General features: G+C 42.5%; 1 protein-coding gene across 1 annotated transcript; it reads right to left on the bottom strand.

The window, feature by feature from the left end:
• Positions 1 to 6505: 6505 nt before the first annotated feature.
• Positions 6506 to 17205, bottom strand: VIM (vimentin). Its single transcript, XM_048838022.2, has 9 exons — positions 16559 to 17205; positions 15582 to 15642; positions 10673 to 10768; positions 10432 to 10593; positions 9720 to 9845; positions 8550 to 8770; positions 8400 to 8443; positions 7539 to 7624; positions 6506 to 6869 (listed from the first exon to the last, which is right to left on the bottom strand). Exons 1-9 carry the CDS (start codon positions 17107 to 17109, stop codon positions 6828 to 6830), a joined length of 1389 nt encoding a protein of 462 aa, XP_048693979.1. The 5' UTR covers positions 17110 to 17205; the 3' UTR covers positions 6506 to 6827.
• Between the last annotated feature and the right edge of the window lie 3072 nt (positions 17206 to 20277).

Below are 20277 nucleotides of genomic sequence, written 5' to 3'. Positions count from 1 at the left end.
TTTCAGGATGTATATGTGCTGATGCAGGTAGAAAGAAAAGGAGTACTTGTGGCACCTTAGAGACTAACCGATTTATTTGAGTACCACAAGTACTCCTTTTCTTTTTGCGAATACAGACTAACACGGCTCTGAAACCTGTCATGATGCAGGTAGTACATACTTGTTCTGTCTTGCAGTACATGCTGCCTACTGCATGGGGGCAGCTGATCTACATTTCTGGAACTAGTGCAATAGACGTTTGAGTGTCAGATTCTTTTGTATACACTTTTAAGTTCTTTGACAGTGAGTCAGTGACTGTGGACATTAGTATTTCCCAAAGGAACATGCCTGATTTCTGAGCTCCATGGTTTGGGCCATTATTACCACATTTATACAAGTAGGTACCTTGTGTGTGATTGTGAGAGTGTGAGTAGACTTTAGCGCCTGTGGCAAAACGGCTTCCTCTGCTTCTATAAGGGGAAGAAACACCAACCGCTGGATGGCGGTGCAGAGTTACTCCTGCCCCTTGGCCCAGGCATTTAGCCAATATTTGGGGCCCTGTTGGGTTGAGGAGAAATTGCTAATATGAGTCAGGCATTTGGTATAATCCTGTTTGTTTACAAAGAATGTACACAAAGTCCTCTTTCCCTGCAGACTCTGGGAACGTACAACAGGAGGCAGTTTCCTTGCTCCTAACGTCCAAGCCAGACCTGTGCCTCAAGAAGCCCTCACTCTGCTTCCTCTCAGACACCCTTATAACTGCTTCTCTGGCTGTCCCTGGCTCTCTGTTTGCTTTCTCTTTCTTACACACACAGGTCTACCAATCAATGTCCCAGCCCCTGCACTTTCAGTCAGTCCTGAGGAAACCCCTCTAATCCTTATTTCTTGCTTAGGCTTTTGCCATGCAGCCCACCACCTTTGGAGGTGGCTTCTATTGTTTCATTTTAATTCTTCCAGTTAACCTGGTGGTGACCAGCACAACACTCGGTGTCAGTGAGGTCTGGGATGCCCTCTGTGCAAAGACAAGAAGCCAGCAGCCACCAGCACGTCACTATTCTACTAACTCTCTTAGGCAAGGTGGGTCTCATTAACTTCCAGTCATGAATAGTAAAAGGGTGAGCAGTCATTTCTGAAGGGAGAGCTAGTGGCTACAGAGAATTCTTTCCCAGGTATCTGCCTGGTGGGTCTTGCCCACATGCCCAGGGTCTCACTGATCACCATATTTGGGTCAGGAAGGAATTTTCCCCTGGTTCAGCTTGGCAGAGACCCTGGGTTTTTTTTACCTTCCTCTGAAGCATAGGTTTAAACTACGGCTGTCAAACAACACACTGTTAAACAAGAATAGAATTGCCATTTAAATTTATTATAAATATTTTTGGCTGATTTTCTACATTTTCAAATATATTGATTTCAGTTACAACACAGAATACAAAGTGTACCATGTTCCCTTTTCACTTGCTTTGTTTTCTGTAGACGTGGCAATGTTCTGTAGCCTTAAACCCACTAACTCTGCCTTGTTGAGCGGAAATAGAGCAGCTTGCTATGACAGAACATTAGTTGTACTAACAAACGTGCTAGGAATGAACTGATCTTGTGCAAACAGAGAAATAGAGTGCAGTAAAATTGTTTTGTGGATATGATTAGCAAGTTTGCAGCCTTTCCCCCTTCTTAGCTGATGTACGTATGCTAGGCCTTTACAAAAAAGCTGAAATGTAATGTCACCTTCCCTAGCAAGGCATCTAGCTGGCAGCAATGGAAGGGTTAAGCTAACACTCGGTGCCATTTTTAGCAGTAATGGTGCATAGAAACACACTAGAAAACGGCCTCCCAACTCTAGATGGCTGGGGTTTGATAACCTGACTCCTTCCCCACCCTGCCACCACAGTCAGGTGGTGATGGCTATTACTGATGCTCTGTAGAAAGGAATGTGAAAGGTAGATATTGCTTTGAAAGATGGGCCTTGCCCTTAACATGGTAACAGTACACACAGGTAGCTACCATTCCCTCACAATTTATTTCAGATGCAGTTTTTCCACCTCCAAACGTCATGCTGATTAGTTTCCATTGTCTTTGATTTCTTTGGCAACAAGATGAAAAGAAGTGGTATCAGTGCATCATATGATTTATCCCTGCTCTTTTATGGTCAGTGTTACTTGAAGCTTAAAGGAGGACTACAGGATAGAGCTTTCAATCCTGCTTTAAAAATAAAACAAAACCAGTTGCCCAGGGAAAGAGCAAGAATACTGCAAATTATTCCACAGCAAAATCTAGCTGAATAGTCTCACTGTACTAAGAGGGTGGCCGATGGCTGTGTCACCTTCATGCTGTTTGATCTAGGCAGATCAGGAAGATGTTAGTATATAACTGCAGTAAGCTACTTACTGCTGATCCAACAACTAACCTCATAAGAAAACTATATTTCCCACCGTAATGCCTTAGCTGTGGAGATGCTATTGGAGATAGTGGCTTTGTTCTGCCTTGGGGCAAGCTCTAAAAGTACCTATGAAGTGGTCTCCGTTGGCTGAGCAGTGCCACTGGAGGGCACAATGTCAACTATTGCCAAGTGGCTGCCACAACAGAAAGTCATCCCTTCACATGGTCCCTGTGTGGTGACCAGGGTTAAATGCTGGTTGCCTTTGCTAAGGAAAGCCTATTCAAAGACTGGGTCCAATTACCATCGCATTCTGGGTGATTGGTTAAGCAAAATTCTATATAGAATTTATTTCTGGATCATTGCTGACATATCATTTAACGATTTTTGAGTGATCACTAACACCACAATTTGTGATCCATGCTCACAGTCAATAATATTAATGCTCAAAGTGAAGAAGCCTATGGTTTCCAGCCATTTGTGTACTTTGGGTCATTTCACCATAAGGCCTCTTTTTGTATAGTGTTGGAAAGAAATATTAAAATAGCTACCGGGGAACAGAGTGTCCAACTGCCTAGGAATACATTGTTTGTACAAGACTGATCACTATTTGATTTACTCTAACTCTTCCTGTTGTGATCCAAATTTCTAAAGCAAATGTATTTGCAAATGTTCTGAGGCTTGTATTATTTATAGGGAAGAAATATTATCATCTCTCTGAAGTGAAGGGGTGAGACACAGCAGATCTGGATTCTATTCAAGCTGTGCTCCATGCCTGTTGCCTGACCTTGGCTAAGTCACATAACTGCTTTATGCCTCAGTTTCCCCAGCTGTAAAATTGGGATAGTCCATCCCTCATGGGGATTTTGTGAGGTTTAATATTTGTAAAACATTTGGATGATTTGTAAGATCCTTGGATGAAAGTTTCTATATATGTAGAAATTATGTAGGGCACAATACATAGGTCACCAAAGGATAACCTTATATCACCTCTAACCACCATGAACTGTTTCAGCCATGTCCCTGCATTTTCTGGCCCTTATGTGATGTAATTTGTTAGACAAAAGTAGTAAAATATGAAAGGCTTAAAAACAATTCCTGGTTAACTGTGGCACCTGTTCTACCCTGATCAAGGGATGTCTCTTTTTTGCCTTTCATTGAACTCTTTCCCTGTTTGTAACCACTGTCCAGTGAGATCAGCAGTGCACCAACTGCTGGAATACTGTGTTCAGCTTCAATGTCCTCGCTTTTAAGAATGTGGTAAAGAGTTGGAAAGGCTTTAGGAATGCACGACAAGAATGATTTGATGTCTGGAAAGCATGCTACAAATTGAGCAATACTTACATTAATGAAGGAAAGGGCCAGAGGTGAATTGATCATAGGCTATAATTCCCTGCACAGGAAGAAAATAACAGACACTACAAGGTTTGTTAATCTATTACATCCAAAAAAAATTACATTAAAATAATGTTGAAGTTGCAGTCAAGCACTCAAATGTTAGGAAATGCCAGATTAAGGTTGCCTCTTCAACCTTAATTCAGCCCCCTTCTGTGCAGGTGTGACCCAGGGATATCTTTGTGCTAACTGGCAGAGGGCACAGGGGTGCATAAGAGCTATACAGATCCCCTGGGTCTGATAGCTACATGTTGATTCCTCAGGGTGCCATGCAAAGTGTCTTCTGAGAGCCTGTGTCATACTGCTCCTCATAATCATAGTGAAATGTATGGATGGATAGTATGTAAGGAGTTATGTATATATGCTGAAAGTTATGTTCTCAAGATCTGTGACTGAGGGTGATCACCGAAGGGTGGGAAACCGGTTTCTTTCAGGCATGAGATGTTTAATCTAGCTGTCTGATATGGTGACCAGACAGCAAATGTGAAAAATCAGGACGGGGTGGGGGTAATAGGAGCCTATATAAGAAACAGACCCCAAAATTGGGACTGTCCCTATAAAATCAGGACATCTGGTCACCCTACTGTCTGACTACAAGTATACTGAGTATTGTGGTGTTCACACTGGATACTCATTTGCAGTCTGAACCGAATGCTAATGAAGGGACTGTGAGATCTTCCAGAGAGGGAACTTATAGGCAGAAATAAAGCAGCAGGAGAGAGTTCTGCTTACAGGTGAAGACAGTGGATTTTTGGAGAATCCAAGTTACATTCAACATCATTTAGTGAGGGGACAAGCAGAAAGCATGGCTTATTGGGTCAGCCTACCTGGCTGAAAAATGCTGGTGAGCAGTACTAAGTTCTAGAATGTGTGATGGGGACTGCTAAGCCCTCTGTCTCACCAAGCTCCTGTATCCCTTGCACACTATGGTGCTGTTGCCAAGCTACAAACCTCTGGCAGGTGCTGCACTTAGGGACAGTCCACACTGGTAGTGCTTTAACATGCCTTGTGTGGCTCTTAAAAAGCCACCTCAATGAGAGGCATAGCTCCCAGGGCTGGGGCACTGTTTACACTGATGCTTTACAGCGCTGTGACTGGCTGTGCTCAGGGGGGTGTTTTTCACACCCCAAGCAAGAAAATTGCAGCACTATTAATTACCAGTTTAGACAAGCCCCACAGACAGGAATGTACCCAACGGAGTTACATGAATGCTTCTCCCAGATGCTCATGACCCAACAATAGAGATGCTCCAGCCATTTCCCCTCAGTCCCAAGGCCTCCCATCAACCAACTAGAAAACACACAACCAGTGACCATCTGTGAAAAGTTAAGTGACTTGCTTAGCATGACACAGGCAGAGGTAGGGATAAAATCTAGTTCTTCAGGGTGGTATTCAACTGCCTAGACAATCCCCTTTCTGCAATACCCTGTCTCTTTAACTATACGCTTCTACAGCATATGAGGCAATGACCCTACAGCCAAAATTCTGCTTCACCCCCAGCAGACAAACTATCCTGTGCACTACATATCTGGAAGTAAGTGTTGAGCTCACCTCTTCCTTTGGAAACCCCCAGTTAAGTATTACTGAGCTTGTTCCGATTGCTGATATGTGGTTGTATATCCTTGTAAGTATGGGTCCATACACCACATGAGGGGGAGTACACAGAATCTTATACAAATAGGCTACCCTTAGTTGCAGAGGACATGGGTATTGACAGGGATGGTAAACTGTTTCAAATGTAACTACTACTGCCATTCCATCAGCATAAGCTCCCAAGCACTACTTGTTCATTAAACCTATATAAAATTTGATCCTGTGAGGTACAGATGCAAAATACTTAGAGTTTGTGTAACTCTGCCCCAGATTTAAGATGTTCAGTAAGTCACTTGACTGTGGCTCTTGCCTTAGCTAAAGTAGTAAAAGCATAACTTTCTGTTTCATGCTACTAAAGCCTATGCTCACCAGTTATTAAACGCACAGAGCCTCACTTGTGCATGAGGAAATGGTTTGATTGTGGGCTATTTTTACAGCTGACCTATTTTTGTATGGTCTCATTTTCAGCCATAGCTTAGTGATTTTTATCTAGTGTCAAGATGCAATAAGCCCACAATTGTTGTGTTAGGGCTCGTTCTTTACTTTGAGAGGATTTGTTTCCCCCCTTCCAGGTTTATTGTGGATGGCGATTACCAATTGTAGGATGGCATGAGTCAGTTTTGTTTTGTTTTTTTTTAATATAGTTAAAGGCCCTTGCTCTAGGTGCCACTGATGAGTGATGTGTACATCTAAACACCCAGGCAGAGGCATTGGTGCAGCTTTTCACATTTTTTTTAAACTGCAGATTTTTATAGATAGTCACTTGATATGATTCCATAGCCTGGTTTTGAATCCAAGCACCTGCAGCTCATGAACTTGGATGCTCACCTGTGAAAACAAGGCTAATACTAACTGATTATGTTCACTAATAGCTAGTTAGTAATTTGATAGAAATAATGTCAGTTCAACTTGCAGCTGCCAGTTTGTGTAGTCCATTTAATTCAATGTGAGTGGTCCAGTGCCCCTGTGTATAATTTGAAGCAAGCCAAAGTTAAGGAAGTGAGTACAAATGTAAGTTTTTTCCAAGTGTTTTTGCTGTTGTTAAGTTCCATGCAACTGTCATTAATTGGAGTTGTGCAGGTTAGGTACTTTCAGCACCAAGTTGCTATTCCCATGCTTTCTGGGGAAAAGTGATCAAAGTTTAACAAAATTCACACACATTAGAAAGCCATTTTCCAAATATTTATTGAAGCAGTGAAATTGTTCATACTGTGCTGGAAAAAGCAGTTATTGAATTCAGAAACTTAAACAGTATTGTAGCACAAGATATTGCTATCTGTAAACTAGACTCCATTGTCAAATCTAAACCTTCAGGGAGAGTCAGTTTGCAAGATCTAATACCTATTCTCTAGCATAATAATCTTGCGCTTTTGGAAAAACTGCAGAAAGGCACTTAAGCTGTTTCTTCCTTTAAGACAGGGACTTTAAATTTTGCTGGTAAGAATCTTTTCACTGCACAAGTGAGAAAGGTGCAGTTTCTCTAGGGTTTTCACTCCAGATCATCGTGATGCTGGGAAGTTTCATTGATAACCTGTTGAAGAATAATAAGGCAGCTTACATTAATTCTGAGCAATTTCAATACTCAAGACATCTGACTGTAAAATTAGTTTTCTAGATTTATTCTGGTATATTAACACAGCTAATAAAAACTTCCACTGTGCCATAGTGGAAGTTGATGATAGCCACTCACTTGTGGAAAAGTCAGCTATTGGTCAATTAAATTCCAAATTGAAAAAGAGTGAGCAAAAAAGGCATGGGGGAAATCAGATATACTTTGTTTACAAGCACCTTATTTGCTGGCCATATTGCAGAACTAAGTTGCTTTTAGGAATGATATTTCAGAACCAGCTAACCCATCTCTCTAGGTCTAATATCTAGAAACAGAAGTAGCAGCCTTGGATAGATGTGTCTTTACAGCATGGTTATGAATGTTTTGCTATCCCTGCATAGAGAGGCACCTAGTTTGTTGAAGGTTGCAGTTAGCACATTCTGATCTGTACAAAATATTCAGCCCAAGTGCATGTTACTATACTGAGTTAGCACTACTGTAGCTTGGGTAACATACGTAAAGCATGCACTGTTTGGTAAAAAGTTAACACTGTACATCACAACTAGCTATCCTCATCTAGTACCATTCTGTCTATATTGGTCATTTGTTTTACTTCCTCCTCCACTAAAAGAAACTGATACAGGCACCAACCTCTCCATTTCTGGTTTCAACAGTCTTAATTAAGAGTGTCCTCTTTGAGTGGGTGTCAACCATAGGGTGGGAATCAATGTTGGTTTCTGCAGATGTAAAATTATTAGTCAGTTATGATTCTTCAGTGATCTAGTTTAAGTTACATATTTGCTATTGCACATACGATAGAATGGACAGATTCTTTACAGGAAAGACTGATGTACTTGATAGCTGACAAGTGCCAGGCACCAACACTAAGATCCTAAAATTACTAGATGTTTTGTAATTAGTCATATCTTAAATCTGATCAGCCATTGTCAAAGTAAGTTTTCAAACACTGTTTAGGAGGTCTCTATCCAGATCACTTACAGAAACTACTCTAAGGGGCTCCAGTCTGAGATTTTAATGACAAGTAACTGGCTACAATTAACTCTTTAATTCAGATATCTTGCTTTGATGTAGGCAAGAGTTCTGGAACTGGCTAGTGATCCTGGGTGTTGATTTTCAGGGGATCCTTTTGGAACCTCAAAAGGGCCTGATTTTCAGGGAGCATTAAGCTCCTGCATTCAGAAAAACCCTTTTAAATGGTCTTTAGTTGGGCATCCAAGATCACTAGCAACAAAATACTGGTTGTAGAGTTTTGTTATGAAGTTATTACAAGGAATCTCTTCCTGAACTTAAAAGAGTAGTTAAAATACCAACATTTGAACTAGTGGTCTCTGGTGTTAAACAAGCAACATCTGGGTTCTGATATCAAAACCTGAATCAATTACACCAGACTAAAAGGAAACTGTCTTTAGAGTATTAGTTTACCACAGCAAAAGGATACAAGTTGTCAAAGAAGCTTCCTACACTATTCATGAGAAATTACATACTACTTACCCCTCAGGTTCAGGGAAGCAAAAGTTGGAATAGGCATGGTAATTCTGCAAAAGAGAATCCATGTTTAGTGACGCTAGTCTCTGGAATTTAGTAATTCTTTAGCAGCTACTCTTCAGAGTTGCTGGTCATATTTGCATTAGTTTTATCTACCTGCTCTCCTCTCCCTCCAACAGTTTTCTATAGGTAGCAATCTCAATATCAAGAGCCATCTTGACATTCAGCAGTTCTTGGTACTCATGAAGATGGCGAGCCATTTCTTCCTTCATGTTTTGAATTTCTTCCTGCAGACGGGTAATAGTATCTTGGTAGTTAGCAGCTTCAACAGCAAAGTTGTCCTCCAATTCACGCATCTGGCGCTCCAGGGACTCATTCTACAAGAGAAATTTCAAGTCAAGTGTTGGCTGCAGTTTAGTAGCTGTCAGCCTTCACCTATTGGTGGTTTAAACCCATATATTCTATAATAGAAGTTTAATACCCTGACCACTAGTGGAAGGTGCTCAAAAAAGGTTACATGACTAATGTCTGCCATTTGTTAGCTTTCATCCTCTCATGGGGGAATTATGGGAGCAATGTAGTGTTTAACTACAAACCAACAGCAACATTTACATATCAGAAGAGGCAAGGCCACAGTGCCCACCTTGCATCGGAGTGGAAATTGGTGGTATTGTCCCTAGGTTCCTTGTCTCAATACAAGAGCAGCCCCTGAGAAACCTCACCAGCAAGTTTCATGTAGTACAAATCTGGTCAATGGTTTATTTTCAAAGAGACCTAGATTTGTAGCATTGACAGTGTGCCTAGCTACTGAAGTTTCTACATTAAGTAGAGTTTGACAATCTTAAAGATTTGCTTAGTTATACAGGGGGAAAAATGGGTCCATTCTTTAAATCTTGCTTTGTTTCACAGAGGTACCGATATACAAATATTAAAATTAGATCTGAAGCCTTTTGTTTTTCAAAAGGAAATATAACAAGGAGTAAACATGGTGCAAAGTGTAAGATTAGTTAACAGTGGATTAATCTTTCAGTTACTCAGCTTGCGAACATATACACAGCTCAATACTTCAGCTTTAAAAATAAAGGCATCAAACGGGTCACCCCAAGTTCCCATTCCGTAAATAGCCAGCTAGTACACAGCTGAAAGATGCAAGTTAATCAAAAGGGCCCTTTAGCTTCTATTTTAGAAGCACACCATATTTACATTAGTCTGCAATCTTGTTTGATAGGTCACCTCCATTCACATCCATCTTAGTATTTAGTTATATTGTAATGTGACAAGATATCAGCACAAGTAGTAACAGCTGCAGTGGTATGTTTCACTTACAGTTCCTTTAAGTGCATCAACTTCACAGGTGAGGGACTGTATTTGTCTGCGGTACTCATTAGCTTCCTGTTTGGCCTGACGGAGGGCATCATTGTTCCTAGTAGCAGCTTCAGAGAGGTCTGCAAACTGTTGAAAAACGCAGATTTACAGTTGGTATAATACTTTAACAAAAATTTGTCATAAGGTTATCTGGAACACAGGAGTAAGAGGATTGAGGTGATTAAGAAACTGCACATACAAAGATCTTAATACTTGAAACAGAGGCTCTAAACTAGTGCCATGCTGTTACAGCTCTTCATTCTCTAATTTGATGGTTAAAATGAAATACATTTTAGATCAAGAATAATGAACGCTAACTTTAGAATGTATGTATGTTGTGCTATATCTTTACCCATCCATTCCTTCCTCTACCAGCTCATCAGTACACAAGCCACCCCTCAGTGCACGGGATGCTTTTAACTATGCAAAGAATAGGAAAGATGACAAAACAGGAAGTTAAACTATGTAGTATCTAGGTTTTTGACACAGTATTATGGCTCAGGGCCTACTGTAGATGTGACATGCTGTACCTGTTTTCCTGATTTAGGAAAGTTAGATAAAGCCTTGCCTCCTGGATGTAAGTAGTTATGCATTATGGCAAAGCTATCCTGGATATCTAAAAAGTAAAGTTAAGCCAAATATCCTTATAGTCACATAAGAGCCATTCACTTACCTTGGACTTGTACCATTCTTCAGCTTCCTGAAGATTCTTAGCAGCAACACTTTCATACTGCTGACGGACATCACGCAGGGCAGCAGTGAGATCTGGTTTAGCAACGTCTACATCAATTTGGATGTGTTGTTCCTGAATCTGGGCCTGCAGTTCCCGGATTTCCTTAATAAAAGAGTGGACAGTCAAGTATTGTTCTATGATAGAACGTACAGATTAATATTCTAATGCAGATGCATCTTACCTCATCATGAAGCTTCTTCAAGAAGACAATCTCTTCTTGCAAGGACTCAACTTTGCGCTCAAGATCAAGACGTGCCAGAGAGGCATTGTCAACATCCTAATTAAAGGGAAAGATCATTTAGCAAGGTCACTATACTAAGGGGGGAAAATGAATCAGTGTAACAAGCAAGTTTACTGCTAGTTTGATCCAAAGTCAAGCAGCAGAGTGACCTATCTGAAAGTCTGTTGCCAGAAAGAATTGGAAATCTATTTGCAAATTGGGTACTGGCATGCACAGAGTTGCATGTCAACTGTAGGTGTGTGTGTATTTTATACATCAACATCAAATCAAGCAGCACGTTTCAGTCCAACTCAAAAGCATTTGGATTTTTCTGAAGTATTTGTTATGCATTCTTCATCAGAAGATAACGAGAGTCAGGATAACAAAAAGTTAGGGAATTTCTTGCCAAATTCTCTGGCAACACAAATCCTAGCTCAGGCCAAAATTCTATCAGTTCTATCCTTAAGAAAAAAATTGGTATATTTTATCCATCAGAACACCTCCACGCCTTCTACTTAATGTCACTGTATACTGTCCTCATCACATGACTGGGTAGCACTAGTAGTGCTCAGCTGGCACCATGCTTTATCTCAGAAGGGAAGAATTCATTGATGGGTTAATTGTGCATGATCTAAAGAGCTTTTAAGGTCAACTCTTTCTGGGAGAAGGTTGTTATACAAATTAATTATCTACCTTGTGTAGACTGTCAAGGATTCATAGAATTTAAGGGGATTGTTTACATATTCAATCTTAAATTGTATGCCAGATGTGCCATCAGTTAGTATTCCCCCCACCCATTTTAACCAGTGGTACCTGATATGCTTGTAGTTCAAGACTTGCCATAAACTTCAAATTGTCCTAACAGGTGCATTAGCATTGTAACAGCCTACAGTAGAGGGACTAACTTGATAAGCTTTAGTTGGAGGAGTTCCAACTTACCTACATGTGCTTCTATTACATGAGCACAATGCAATATAGTTAAACTTCATTCAATTCATTAAAGTTAGTTTAATCACAACTTGTAATCAAAGTCTTTTCGCCAGTTTGGAAGGTCGTGTTAGAGTGAATTTAAGAAGCCCCATAGTCCTAGCATCAGGGCTAAGTTTTCAAAGTAGTGTGTTGGAGCCAGATATGCAATTAGATCATGCATAGATCTGAATATTTATTAGGACTTTTTTTTTTAATTTAAACATACTCAATGATGGACAGAACAATTTTAGAGGACTGGATATGTCTGTATTTTTAGATGCATCTCTGAATTTAAGCCAAGAGGTCAGTCATGGGCTCATTAGACATATTCCCTAGTACCAGACTAGCTGGGTATACATTGCAGTAACTCATTCATTGTACTGATGCACTACCTAGTTGTGCCCCAAAAGCAAGCAATTCATTGAAGCTTTACCAAATGATGATGGATGAACACAGATGCATCAAATAGCTTTTCATTCTGAAGCAGTTACCTGCTGAACTATGTAATGCAAGTGAACGTATTTGCTTACTTCAAGAACAGCTCTTACCACGTGAGTGTTATTTTCTTGTTCTGATGTGGAATTTTAAGTGCCATAAAAATAGTGTCCTACAGTTCTCTGAAACTATACTTAAAGGTTGAAATAGCATGACACTTCTGTGCTCTGGTAGGAAGATGCAGGCTGTTTTCTCAAGAAGGAAAGTCCAGAGCAAGCTATATATTTAGTTTTGCATGTCAAACTTTTGCAATCCATTTACCAAGGGAAAGATTTGTCATGCCAATGCTTCATTGGTCTTTATTCCTCAAACGCATGCATCTTTAAAGCTTCCTGCAGTTTTCTTATCTTAAAGTGCATAAGTCATTTGTAGTCAGACCCAAGACAGTGGCACTCATACTGAATGTGAGTTAAGTCTTAACAGGTCTTCAGTGAAATTTATGGTTAGTGCCTGTATTTCTGACAAGTATTTAATACTGAATTCTATGCATCAAGTATTACTGACACCTTACATCTTAAAGGTTCAGTACATGTATCCCATTTTCTTTAATATTAATGGTGGTACTGGGTATCTAGTTACAGCAAGGATTGAGATATCAGAGCCAAAAAAAATCACTTCCGAGTGACCTGTTTATTAGAATACAATCATCATTTATACTATTAGCATATGGCAGCTAAGTGTAAGCCAGTCTATGGATTATGCTAAAATGTTTGACACCAAGGAATATGAGCGAGTGCATGCTGGGAGTGCTGCCGCTGCCCCCAGTCTAGACCGTTACATTAGTTTGAAAGAGAACTGTGTCCCTTTAAAAACACAGCTAAGTACAAGACCCTTTGCACGCTTTTAATAAATTAAGCCAGACTTCAACCAGTTTAACTAGATTCCTTGCCGAGTTCAGCTCAGTGGAACTAGATCAAGGTTAAGTGCATTTAAGAGTGTCTGCATTTAAGAGTGTCTATGCAGGACTTTACACCAGTTTAAGTCAATTACATTATTAGGCAAGCCAGCGCAACATGTGTTAAGACAAGCCTGATGTTGTGAAACATACAATATATTCTTTAAATACAGAAGAAATTGAAATTCATTGAGGTGATGCCTGGCATCTTCCACATTTCAGGCAAACAACTCCATTTTTCAATATGCCTTCATTCTTACATAAAGAGATCATGCTATTTGTCTTGAGCAAGGCTTGGGACTGTGTTGCACAATTCAGCTGGATTGGCAAACTTCTGGTTGTCATTTAGACGTACATCCACTAGGGACTCTAGAATACCAGACTAAGCAACTTTGTGACCCAAGACACATCTGAGCCCAGCTGGCTGGAGATAAAAGGAATTCTAGTAATGCCTTTCCACAGTGATAATCTCTTTTGAAAAAAGTCTTGAGAGGCAAGTTCTTTAAAATATCAAAAAGTCCAAACTCAAGTTAAAAGTTTTGGGTTTGTTTCTAATGAATGAAAAGACAGGCTGAGGTTGCAAGAACACCTATAGTTGCTTTTAATATAGTGATCAGTAGATCTCAAAGCACTTTACACTTCCCTCCCCCATCTGTAAAATGGGGAAACAGAGGCACATATGGGTGATGCGAGTTGTCCAACATTACCAGCAGGCTACTAGCAGAGCTGGGATAGAACCCAGGTCTTCCAAGTTGCAGTCCAACACTGTAAAATGCTCTGAAGAGCTCAAAACTTTACATGAACTGAAGCCTAGTTTCTTACTAAAAAGTAAGCTGTCTAGGTAATTTACAACTCACATTAAAGTTTAGATGACTGAATGTTTCTCATTTATTCTTTGAGAATTTCTTTTAAAGAAAAAATCCAGTATACACACCATCTTATGACTTGATTGCTGTTAACTTTTGAGATCATGACCAGGGATCCTAGAAATCTGTTTGCTGTGGAAAAACAATTTGTGTTCTTACAGAGAATATTTAGTTTTTACATATTGTGAAAAGAGTGTGTGAAACTCTGTTTATCAGATCTAATTGTAAACGGGGCCAGATCAGAATCAAAAAATTCTGAAGATCAGGAGAACTGGCAAAGAGCTTTCTACCCCGCATTTTAAGATGGGAGAACTTGGGCAGTGAGACACAGGTGGCTGGTGGTTCAGTTAATACAGAGCTGGATAATGGAGGCTCGGATAAATGGGGTTCTACTGTATAAAAAACAGAAGTATTTGGCATAAGAAATACAAATTGCAATTCTATTAATTTTAATAATGATCAATGGCACTGGTAGGCTTCAAACTTGCTTAAAAATTGTAAGTATCAGTAAAAACCTTGTGTTCAACTAATATAGATATAGTTACTAAAATGAAATGCTGAACTTTAATTCCCTAATCACAGAAAAAATGATTTGTTTTTTTAAAAAAAAAATCAGAGAATTTTGTGGATTTATCACAGATAACTAGGATCCCTGGTCAGACCCTCCTCTAAAACCTGAAGGCAGACAGAAAGAGAAATTGTCTGACCTATCAGTAGACAACCTTAACAGGAAAATTCTCAGGTGTTAGGGCAGTTCTTATTTTGCAAGAATTTCAGAGCAGCATAGCTAAGTCGGTCAATTCCCATAATGGAGTCCTGTACTAAGAATTTTAAGACTGGGCCATATCTAAAATAACTGATGTTATAAAAACATTTCTCTAAAATACGCTTACATCATTACACATTCAGTAAGAATGCAGCCTGCAGCAAGCCACTCTTCAATACAAAGAGTTCTATTATTTCAATCTGCAGCCACCACGCTTGCCATAATGCCTGTATCTGCATTCCATAGTGAATCCCATAGAAACCATTAATACCCTTCAGCCAAGCGAACAGATGGCTCCCTTTCACCCTTATTGGATCAGAAAGTGATTCCACATTGGAGTGCTTTTGTAGAATAGGCTAGTCTTGGATAAAGCAAAACAATAGCTGTTCCCCTCCCCACTTAAGACTACATCATCACTAAAGAAAACAAGTTACTACATGAGGACTGGTGGATTCTTGTTAAAAAAGAACCCCACAAAAATCTAGAGTCTTATTTCTACACTTATCCATTCTCTGCTTTAAGGTTTCACCTCTGATGTGTTAGACATTGTACCTAGTCATGCAAGACAACATTTCTGTTTCAATTTACTCATTGCAAATACATTCAAAAGTGTCAGATCTGCTATATATTTTTGTAGAATCTCCAGTTAATACTTTAAAACTTAACAGTTTCCAATTTTATCAGTGTCTAGACTCAAGGAATGGCAACGCCCTTGAATAGAGCAACTTCCTGGAGTTACTGAGAGAAGTCTTGCACCTTTAACAGTTGCTTTTTACCACTAGGTGGCTCTACATCTCACTTGTAGATTATGCCAACTTTACACACTGGGCTTTACATTCAGTGTGCTCCTTATTTTAATATGCAGAAATGATTACAAACCTGTCTGAAAGATTGCAGGGTGTTTTCAGCTTCTTCTCGCTGAATCATCTCTTCTTGCAACCTGAAAATAGTAGCATATTGATTAAACAAATAATGAACTTGGGGAAAAAATCAGCACTAGTCTGTTCAAATCCAGCTGGTAGCCACACCCAGTCAGAGGGGGAAAATGGGGCCTCTGACAAAAAGGCATCTCATTCCGACATTTTTCTGGTCTGTGCCCTCTTTATTAAGTTTGCATGACTGGGCTTTGAGACTTTCTGCTGTTACAGCAGTCTGAAATCCACAGATAGCCTAACACAAGCAGTGCCAAAAAATTGTTACTGCTTATTCAGCTAATGAGCAACAAGAGGCTGATCTAGATTTGGGTTGGTTTTAAATAATCTTTTGCTAAATTCAGATTGTTAGGTTGCAATATTTAAGAAGTGGATTTGCCAAGCTAAAGTTTTCAAACCCACCAAAAACCTCAAGATAAGATCTACAGTACAACAGTAGATACTGAAAAATCAGATGAGAGAGTGGCAAAGCTAACTTTTTACTTGGTCTTTTCACTACACTGAACAAAATACTAGAGACCCAAGTTTGAGATGCCCCTACAAGATGGTAGCCACCCAAGATGGTTTTCCACAAAAGCCTGCGCCTTCAACTTTAATTTGGACTAGAAAAGCCTTTAATATACACATCAGCCTTGTTTTGGCTCCAGGCAAATTAGCTTATGGGTGCACACCAGTTAGTTATCCATGTGGATTGGATCTGTTTTGCACTCCCTCCACCTCCCCGATTCTGAAGCTCAGTTTCCATGGCCATCTAGTTGGGGCTTACACCAGCACAACTTTAAGCGGTTTTTAGGCGCAGGAGGGGCGGGGCAGCGTCTCGCACTTTGGGGATGCAGATTGTTCCCTTCGCTCCCCACTTTGCCCCTGGGTAGAAGCCAGGGCGCCCCCTCCCCACCCATCCGCCCCCCCCCCCGGGGCACTCACTTCTCCCTGAGCCGCAGGATGTCGTCGGCCAGGTTGTCTCTCTCCACCTCCACCCTGGCTTTGTCGTTGGTGAGCTGGTCCACCTGCCGGCGGAGCGCCCGCATCTCCTCCTCATAGAGGTCCCCCAGGCGGGAGGTGCCCTTGCCCTTGAGCTGCTCCAGCTCGGCCAGCAGGATCTTGTTCTGCTGCTCCAGGAAGCGCACCGTGTCGATGTAGTTGGCGAAGCGGTCGTTCAGCTCCTGCAGCTCCACCTTCTCGTTGGTGCGGTTGGCCTTGAACTCCGTGTTGATGGCATCGGCCAGCGAGAAGTCCACGGTGTCGTGCACGAGCCGCGCGGGGGGCAGGCTGCTCCGCAGCCGCAGGGCCGAGGACTTGGTGGCATAGCCGCCGCCGGGCGAGGAGGAGACCAGGCGGCTGCTGCCGGGGCGGATGGCGCTGCCCAGCGAGTAGCGGCTGGAGGAGGTGATGTAGCGGCTCCCCGAGGTGCTGGGGCGGCTGCCGCCCCCGAACATCCTGCGGTACGAGCTCTTGCTGCTTGCGGTCGTGCTCATGGCGGCGGCGGCCGGCGCTTTGTAATTCCAGGGGTGCTGGGTCCCGGAGACTCCTGCTCGAGCGAGAGGGGCGAAGGAGACCGACGGCGGCTGCCCGCCGCGGTACTTATACTCCCGCCACGCCCTCAGCCAACCCGGCCCGACGGGCGGGCCCTGCCTTGCACACACAGCGAGAGGCGGGGCCCGGCTGGGCGAGGGTCTCTCCACTCCCACTCGCAGCCCGCGCGGCAGTGCGCACAAAGGCGGCGGGGGGAGGGTTCCCGGGCCCGGGCCCGGGGAGGGACGGAGCGGTTTGCCGGGGCTCGGAATGAGGCGACAGGGCGTGGGGATCGGGGGAGCAGGGGGTCAGTAGGCGGTGGGGTGGGGGAATCAGGAGGGGGTCATTAGGAGGCGGGGGGAATTGGGGTCAATAGGAGGCGAGTGGGGGGAGCAGAAGGGGGACAGTAGGCGGCGGGGGGAATCGGGGTCAATAGGAGGCGGAAAGGGGTCAGGAGGCAGGGGGAATCAGGAGGGGGTCATTAGGGGGCAGGATGGGGGTGGGAAGGAGATGGGGATCCGGGGTCAGTAGGAGGCAGTGTGGGGAGAGTAGGAGAGGTTGGTGGGAGGCAGGGTGGGGAGAACAGGAGGGAATCATTAGGGGGCAGGATAGAGGATTTGGGGGCCAGTAGGGGGCAGGATGGGGGTGGGAAGGAGATGGAGATCCGGGGTCAGTAGGAGGCAGTGTGGGGAGAGTAGGAGAGGTTGGTGGGAGGCAGGGTGGGGAGAACAGGAGGGGATCATTAGGGGGCAGGATAGAGGATTTGGGGGTAGGTAGGGGGCAGGATGGGAGTGGGAAGGAGATGGGGATTCGGGGTCAGTAGGAGGCAGTGTGGGGAGAGTAGGAGAGGTTGGTAGGAGGCAGGGTGGGGAGAACAGGAGGGGTCAGGAGGAGGCATGGTGCAGGGAGCTGGAGAGGGTCAGGAGGCAGGGAGAATCATGGGATCAGGAGGAGGCAAAGTGGGGAAGCAGGAGGAGGGTAAGCAAGAGGCAGGGTGGGAGGATCAAGCAAAGGAGAGGAGGGGAAGAAGGAGGAATCAGACGTGGAAGGAGTGACTGAGGAGGGGGGCTAGAGAAGGGAGGGGAAGGGGCCAGAGCACTTTGCAAGCCTTTCCCTGCCCTATGGGTAGCAGCTGGGCACTCTGCATGGGCTCCCATGCCATGGGAAAGGGTGTCCATGTGCTTTATGGAGCTGGGGGTCAGGACCCTCCATGCTCCCCTGGTGCCCTGGCAGGGAGGCTGGGTTCAGGGTGATGGAGCAGGGTTTGGGATTAAGCAGGGAGGCGGACAATCTCCCTTTCTCTAGGCGTCACTGATGCCCGCTCTGCCATGCCAGAACCGTGTGCAGAGGGGGGTGAACTAAGCGCATGCTCAAGGCTGAGTGCTGATGTCCAAGACATGCACCATACCAGCGTTGCTCATGTTGGATACATTCCCAGGTAGCTGGTGGTGTACATAGGCCCTCTGCTCTCACCAAGCCTGTGCATAAGCTGGGCTGCTGCTTTTGGGGGGGGGAGGGGCAACTTGTGGGGAGGCAGTGGCTAGTCTGAAGCTCGTAGTTTGGCACGGGGTGCCCAGAGGCTCTGATGTCTGCCTGAAAGCAAGGAGGGGAATCCCTGAGCTGATTCCTTTGCGCTGTCTGAATCAAAGTAACGCAAACTTCCCCCCACAGCACCTTGTTCCCAAACACAGCTTCTGCTCGGCATATTTTAAACCCTTTGTAAAAAGTACTCTAGCAGAAAAACACACATTGCAACCCTGACACAGCACAGAACAGGCATGTTAGTAACAACATCCGGGGCTAAATAAAAACAATCACTGACTGTGTACAACAACTCAAGGCTAGACACTATAGACATCTATTTTAAAGGGACAGTGACAATTTGAATGGTTTGATATTGATAAGAAAAAAAGTCCAGTTTCTGATAAGCAACCATTAAATAGTATATGCTGATTATTTTATAAAATAAAAATTGCATAAGGGGTTTTTCTTCTTCCCTATAGCTGTTCAGGGGAAATTGATATCAGAAAAATAGTGAAATTAACTATATGCAAAGGACTGTCAAATATATGAAATATACACTGAAAAATGGAGAAAACCTTTTTTGTTAACTTCTTTCAGTTATTATAATCTCAGGTATTACTTATTAGGCACAAAATTGTCAGGCCCAAATGAGATTTTCTGAATTCCCTTTGGCTGGGTGAGCTAATGGACTAGGTTTTTTGGGTCGGTGAAGGTGCAGATTTCTTTCATTGTTCTGTTTTGTTGTTAATGTTTTAACAAGAAACACTTTGATTAGTTAAAATTTGAAAGTAGATATAATCGAGTGTTACCAGAATAGTCGAATGGCACTGGATTAAGATCTTGGTCCTGCTTCTTGGCACAACCCTCTATGATTTGGATAAGAGACTAGGCTCCAGTTTAATAACAGAACCATTTAAGTTAATGGGAGCATTGCCATTGACTTCAATGGGCATAGGATCAGGCCTTAAGAGAGCAATTGACTAAATGACAACTATAGTGTGACATAATAACTGGCAGCAATTATTTGAAGGATATAAATATGAAGGATCAGATGCTGTACGTTATACTGAGGCAAAACTCCCATTTGTAGTCAATGGGAATTTTGCCTTGGAAGGATTGGGCTCTCAGCAGGGAAGAGAAATTATGTACCGGTAGGTAGTTCAGGAGTTAAAACTAGGAGTTATGGAATGAAACTAAGAAAAGGAAAAAATAGTGGAACATCAGGGAAAAACACTCTCTCTCTCTCTCTCTTCCTCCCTCCCGGGGAAAAGACCTGTCATCGACAGAGCAACTAAATGACTTTCTAGGTCTTTTCTATCTTTAATTGCTATGAAAAACTATTTGATCTAGTGTAACTTTTTTTTGTTTTTATTTTTTTAAATCTCTCACCATCTTGCTCACAACCCCATAAAAACTAATATTTATATTGGATATGCTGATAGACGTGAACATACAGATGGACAATGACGAAGTTACAAAGTAGAGGGTCTGATTCTCCTATCACAGGCCACAATCAAGTGCGTGGGAGTTACTCATATCCCATGGGGAAGAATCAGGCCCAGAATATTTTGTGAAGAGATGTTTTATAAAGGAATTTGTGCTGTGTT

This window comes from Caretta caretta, chromosome 2, assembly GCF_965140235.1.
Source record: "Caretta caretta isolate rCarCar2 chromosome 2, rCarCar1.hap1, whole genome shotgun sequence".
In the NCBI taxonomy this organism is placed as follows: Eukaryota; Metazoa; Chordata; order Testudines; family Cheloniidae; genus Caretta; species Caretta caretta.
The sequence above is the reverse complement of the archived record's forward strand: the minus strand, read 5'-3'. Positions and strand labels throughout refer to the sequence as shown.